The 4,592-nt window shown below is 39.1% G+C and overlaps 1 protein-coding gene across 1 annotated transcript in view; it reads right to left on the bottom strand.

The window, feature by feature from the left end:
* Positions 1 to 3,995: 3,995 nt before the first annotated feature.
* LOC101344289 (sodium channel protein type 1 subunit alpha) overlaps positions 3,996 to 4,592 on the bottom strand; it is a 90,975-nt gene continuing 90,378 nt past the window's right edge. Inside the window, exon 25 of the mRNA XM_004375597.3 lies at positions 3,996 to 4,586. Coding sequence (XP_004375654.1) covers positions 3,996 to 4,586 — 591 coding nt within the window. The remainder of the gene's footprint in view (positions 4,587 to 4,592) is intronic.

Raw genomic sequence — 4,592 nt, 5'->3', positions numbered from 1 at the left:
TGATCATTGGCATGCTTGAGTCCATTGTTGTGGCTATTGTGTAACTCCACCTCATTGAGGTTTACCCTCATTTTTGCTGACCCAATATGATGTTCTTTTCCAGCAATTGGTCTTTTTTGATGATGTGTCCAAAATAAGTGAGCCAAAGTCTTGCTATTTTCCCTTCTCAGAAGTAGTTTGGTTGTGTTTCTTCTAGGACTGATTTTTTCATTCCTCTGGAAGTCCATGGTATTCATTATTTTTCTCCAATACCACAATTCAAGTGCATCAATTCTTTTTTTGTCTTTTTCATTGTCCAGCTTTCACATGCATATTAAGCAATTGAAAAGACCATGGCTAGTATATAAAGCCTGTAGTGTTTCTCCTCCGTAGCTGCAACAATGGGCTCAAACATAGCAATGATTGTTAGAATGGTGCAGGTCTGGGCAATGTTTCGTTCTGTTGTACATACGGTCGCCATGAGTCAGAACTGACTCAGTGGCACCTAACAACAACAACAAGGCTTTCTCCTGTAATATTTATTTACTCTGATATACTAATATATTGGAATTAACTATTGTGTTGCTTCAGGGCCTTGATGTTATGAATTGATGAGGTCTGTAGGTTGTACACGGATGAAAGAAGCACTGTTCCCAGCTGCTCCTTTTTCCCTCCATACACTATGCCCCCCATTCAGTCTTCATGACTGAAATTGTGCAACCCTGATGACAAACAAGTGCTTCTCTTTCCTCAGATATTTAGATAAATTTATTCAGACTGTCAATTTTACCATCTGGATTACTCTAGCAACCTTTTTACAATCTCTGTGAATTCTGCACTTGATCTCTTTGTGGCTCCCTCAGTTACTGCTTATTTATCTGCCAAAGCCAATAAGATTAGGCCTCCAAGCTGACCCAAGGCAAATCTTTGCCTTTTGCCAACTTTCATAGGCTAGTCACTTTGTATCAGCCAGACAGGAAACAAATGGCACACTGAAATGATGCAACAAGGAAGATTTTCTTGAAGGGGCTATTTATAAACATGTGAACAAGGTTGGAAAACCCCAAGGAATAAAGAAACATCCCGAGTGCAGCAGCAGACCTAAAAAAACAAGTGGAGGAGCGATTACCAGACCTCTGAGAAAGTAGCTCTAGTTGTAGGAAGGGGCTGGCTAACTTGAAAAGTGTGAATTTCAGTTGAAGAAGGCAGCCACTGCCAACCCAGGGCAACCAAGCAAGAAAGGAACTGGGGAATAAATACCTTAATTTTACTCCTGTCTTACTGGTGCTTTCCTGCCGGTGCCTCCCATTGGCCAAAACAAGAGGGAGCTAGAGAGCAAGGGAGACCATTGATGCAATGCTTAAAGGTCACCCTACTGAGGCATAGAGCAGGATAGAGAACCATGAAGAGTGGTTCTGGAGGAGCAAATAAAATCTCTTACTCACATACCACAAGCCAAACCCGTTTCTGCTGAGTCGATTCCGACTCACAGAGACCCCTATAGGACAGAGTAGAACTGCCCCACAGGGGTTCCAAGGAGCAGCTGGTGGATTTGCACTCCCAACCTTTTGGTTAGCAGTTGATCTCTTAGCCACTGGGCCATTTTTAATATTTTTAAATAAAGATTAATGGGCTCAGGTGGCTCTCCACCATTACTCTGGTTTCTATACTTTCTGTTTGGAGCCACCAGCATATGCTCTGACATCCTCTAAAAGTTCCTGCTCCTTACAGAGATTACATCTGCTTGTATCTCTGGCAGGTCCTTCTCCCCAGTCTCATTCCTACCCCAGGTTTTCTTGTTGTCAGCCCAGTTAGGCCCATGTATGTGTGTGTGTGTTTAGCTTCCCTTCTCCAACAATTTGTAGAGTAAAAATATCTTCCTGTTGTTGTAAAACACTGTCAAAAAAAAGTAACTGGACAAACAATAAAATAAAAAATGTAATCTTTATTAGTTTTGCACTTTTTTAATGTTGGTTAGCATTGTTTAGGGTAATAGTAGCATTTTCCAGCATGCAGTTCACGAATACAGTTTAAGTAATTTTCTGAAAAAGAGGAGCCTATGGTTTGCTTCTGTAAGAAACACAAAATATCCTGATGTAGTTGATTATATAAGTTCACTACTCTCTGTTCTTGTCAAAAAAAAAGATGTGAAACCCACTTATATTTAGAACATTCTAGATCAGCATGAGTCAAAACAAAACAAAACATAAAGAGGTTAGAAAAAATAAGGACAAACGAAAGAAAGAAAGAAAGACAAATAAGCACTATCCTAAATTAGTCAGTGCAGGCACTACCAAAAATGTAAATAATATTTTATACCTTTCCCCAATTGCAAAGCATAATCTGGATGTTAGTCGTGAACCTATTTTGCCCCTTAAAACTACGAAACAATCTAAAATTAGCAAATGTAATAAAAAAGCAGAAATCTACAACTACCCAGTCTTATTTTCATTTCTTATTTAGCAAATTTCTTCCATGAAAAAGTGCTATGGACAGAAAGTAAGAAAAGTGACTGTGGTATCAACCTGAAGATAATTTCCTTTACTTATTTATGTACATAATGCTGAAAAATAAAATGACTTTTTACAGTATTTATATTTGATTATAAAATTCTAAACACATTTTTAACAGGTTAAGCAGTGTTGTGTTGTTCTGTTTTTTTAAACATGTCTGTACAATCCGGCTATACACCGTATGTTATCCACTTAAAATTTCAAAATAACCCAAAAAGTTGTTAAAGTGCTGCAAACTATTGCTTAATGACTTAAAGTAATGAGATCTGTTGAACAATTTCCTTGACGTTACCACTGGCATATGGTTTCTCATAAACGAGATTCTGAGCAGTGGGAGAAACCGCATACAGCAGCATGGTAATATAAGCATGCACTGATAGCATCCAAACTACTAACTAATGGTACAGAATACATTACATTACCGGTATAAAGCTTGCACTCTACATTTGTGTGGTACATATTTGATGCAATAAATACTGTGCTTAGGTCATTATTTGTTTGCCCAAACGTGCACCACAGGGTAAAATGACTATTTACATAATAAATAGCATTTCATTAACACATACAGTGTCAACCTTACTGAGAGCTGAAGACTGCTAAACCAAGGGCAGGATTAAGCAGAAACTGAGAAAGGGTTCTTTTGGTTCAATTCAGTCTTCTGGGGGGTGGGCAATATTCATTTTCAGTTTTTTTTCTTTTAGGATAATCAACAGAAATAGAACGTTTATGACTCTAGACATTTGAAGGAAGTTTGCACCTGCTAAGATTTAATGACCTACATAAACACGATCTACTTGGTCTAGGGGCTGAATTTGAGAAAACAAGATCAGCAAAGCATCTCCAATTATTACCCAATTCCTCCTCCCAGAAACATGGATGAAATTTAAGAACTCATCGTTTCCTGATGACTTTTTCTCATGCATGATCTCTGAGTGCAGCATGCCCTCATGCAAACCATGTCTTTGTGTAGATGGGAGGATCACATGGTTGCCGAAACCCCAGGGGGGCGTACCTGTTAAAGAGGTCCTTTAGTCTAGTTCCCAACAGAAAGCCCATTTAGAAAAATAGTCACAAGTAATAAACAACATATGGATTAAAAAAAAGATGAATCCACTAACAGATTTTGTAAAAATGTGACAAATGTGGCAGTTGAAATGCAAAGAGTGGATACAATTACTACACTAAAGTGTTTCGTGTTAAACAACCCCCAGATTATAGGTTTGCACCCGTTTATGGTCCCTACAGTCTGAGTAGCCATTTTGTCTCTTGTCTTCAGTGGTGTCAGCTGGTAGTGAGAACAGTACCCTCCTGTCAAGGGTATCTTCCCTTTACACAGAGCCACAGTTTGCTGACAAGGGGTCACTGTCTTAGGGTAGGCACTGACCTTAAGTAGATTTGTGTAAAAACAGTCAGTTTGGCATTGACCTCCTAAAGGAGTCCTGTTGACAAAAATCCATCCACCTTCGCAGACTACAAACAATTTGTCATTCATTTACTTTTGTTTTATTTCCCTTTGGCTTTTTCATCTTTGCCTTCTTGCTCGTGTTTTTCTATGATTGGCTTTGTTACCCGGTCATAGGAGGGTGGACAAGCAGCTGTGGACATGGTCAGATCAGTTTTCTCTGTAATAGAGTTTTCATTTATTCTGTCAATTATCATGTCTTCTTTTACAAGAAGATTAGCCCCACCTTTGATTTTATTTTTATTGTAAGTAAATGAAGCTTGTTTTACAGTTCGCTTCAAAAGGTGGCGCCTGTAAGCACGCTGAATAATAACAGCAGATACTTCCTCTTGTTTTCGTTTTAAAGTAGTGGTAATTGGCTGATAGGAGACCTTGGAAGGATTGGAAGCCATGAATCGCTCTTCCATCTGTATTCGGAGAGCATCCATCTCTCCACTCTCCCCTAGAACTCGCTTTGTAAAAGCAAATAAGATGTCAAGACAGTGGATTCGATCGCCACTGACCATGGGTAAGTCCATGGCAATGAGCTGTAGTTTGTTTGGCTGTGGCAAGTTGAGAGGGGGGTCAAGAGCAGCTGCAAACTGAGAAAGTTTTTCAAATTCCATGAACTGGGTTGCGTCGGGATCAAATTTCTCCCA

This window comes from Trichechus manatus, unplaced genomic scaffold, assembly GCF_000243295.1.
Source record: "Trichechus manatus latirostris isolate Lorelei unplaced genomic scaffold, TriManLat1.0 scaffold00037, whole genome shotgun sequence".
Taxonomy (NCBI): domain Eukaryota; kingdom Metazoa; phylum Chordata; class Mammalia; order Sirenia; family Trichechidae; genus Trichechus; species Trichechus manatus.
This window is presented reverse-complemented; position numbering and strand designations above follow the sequence as displayed.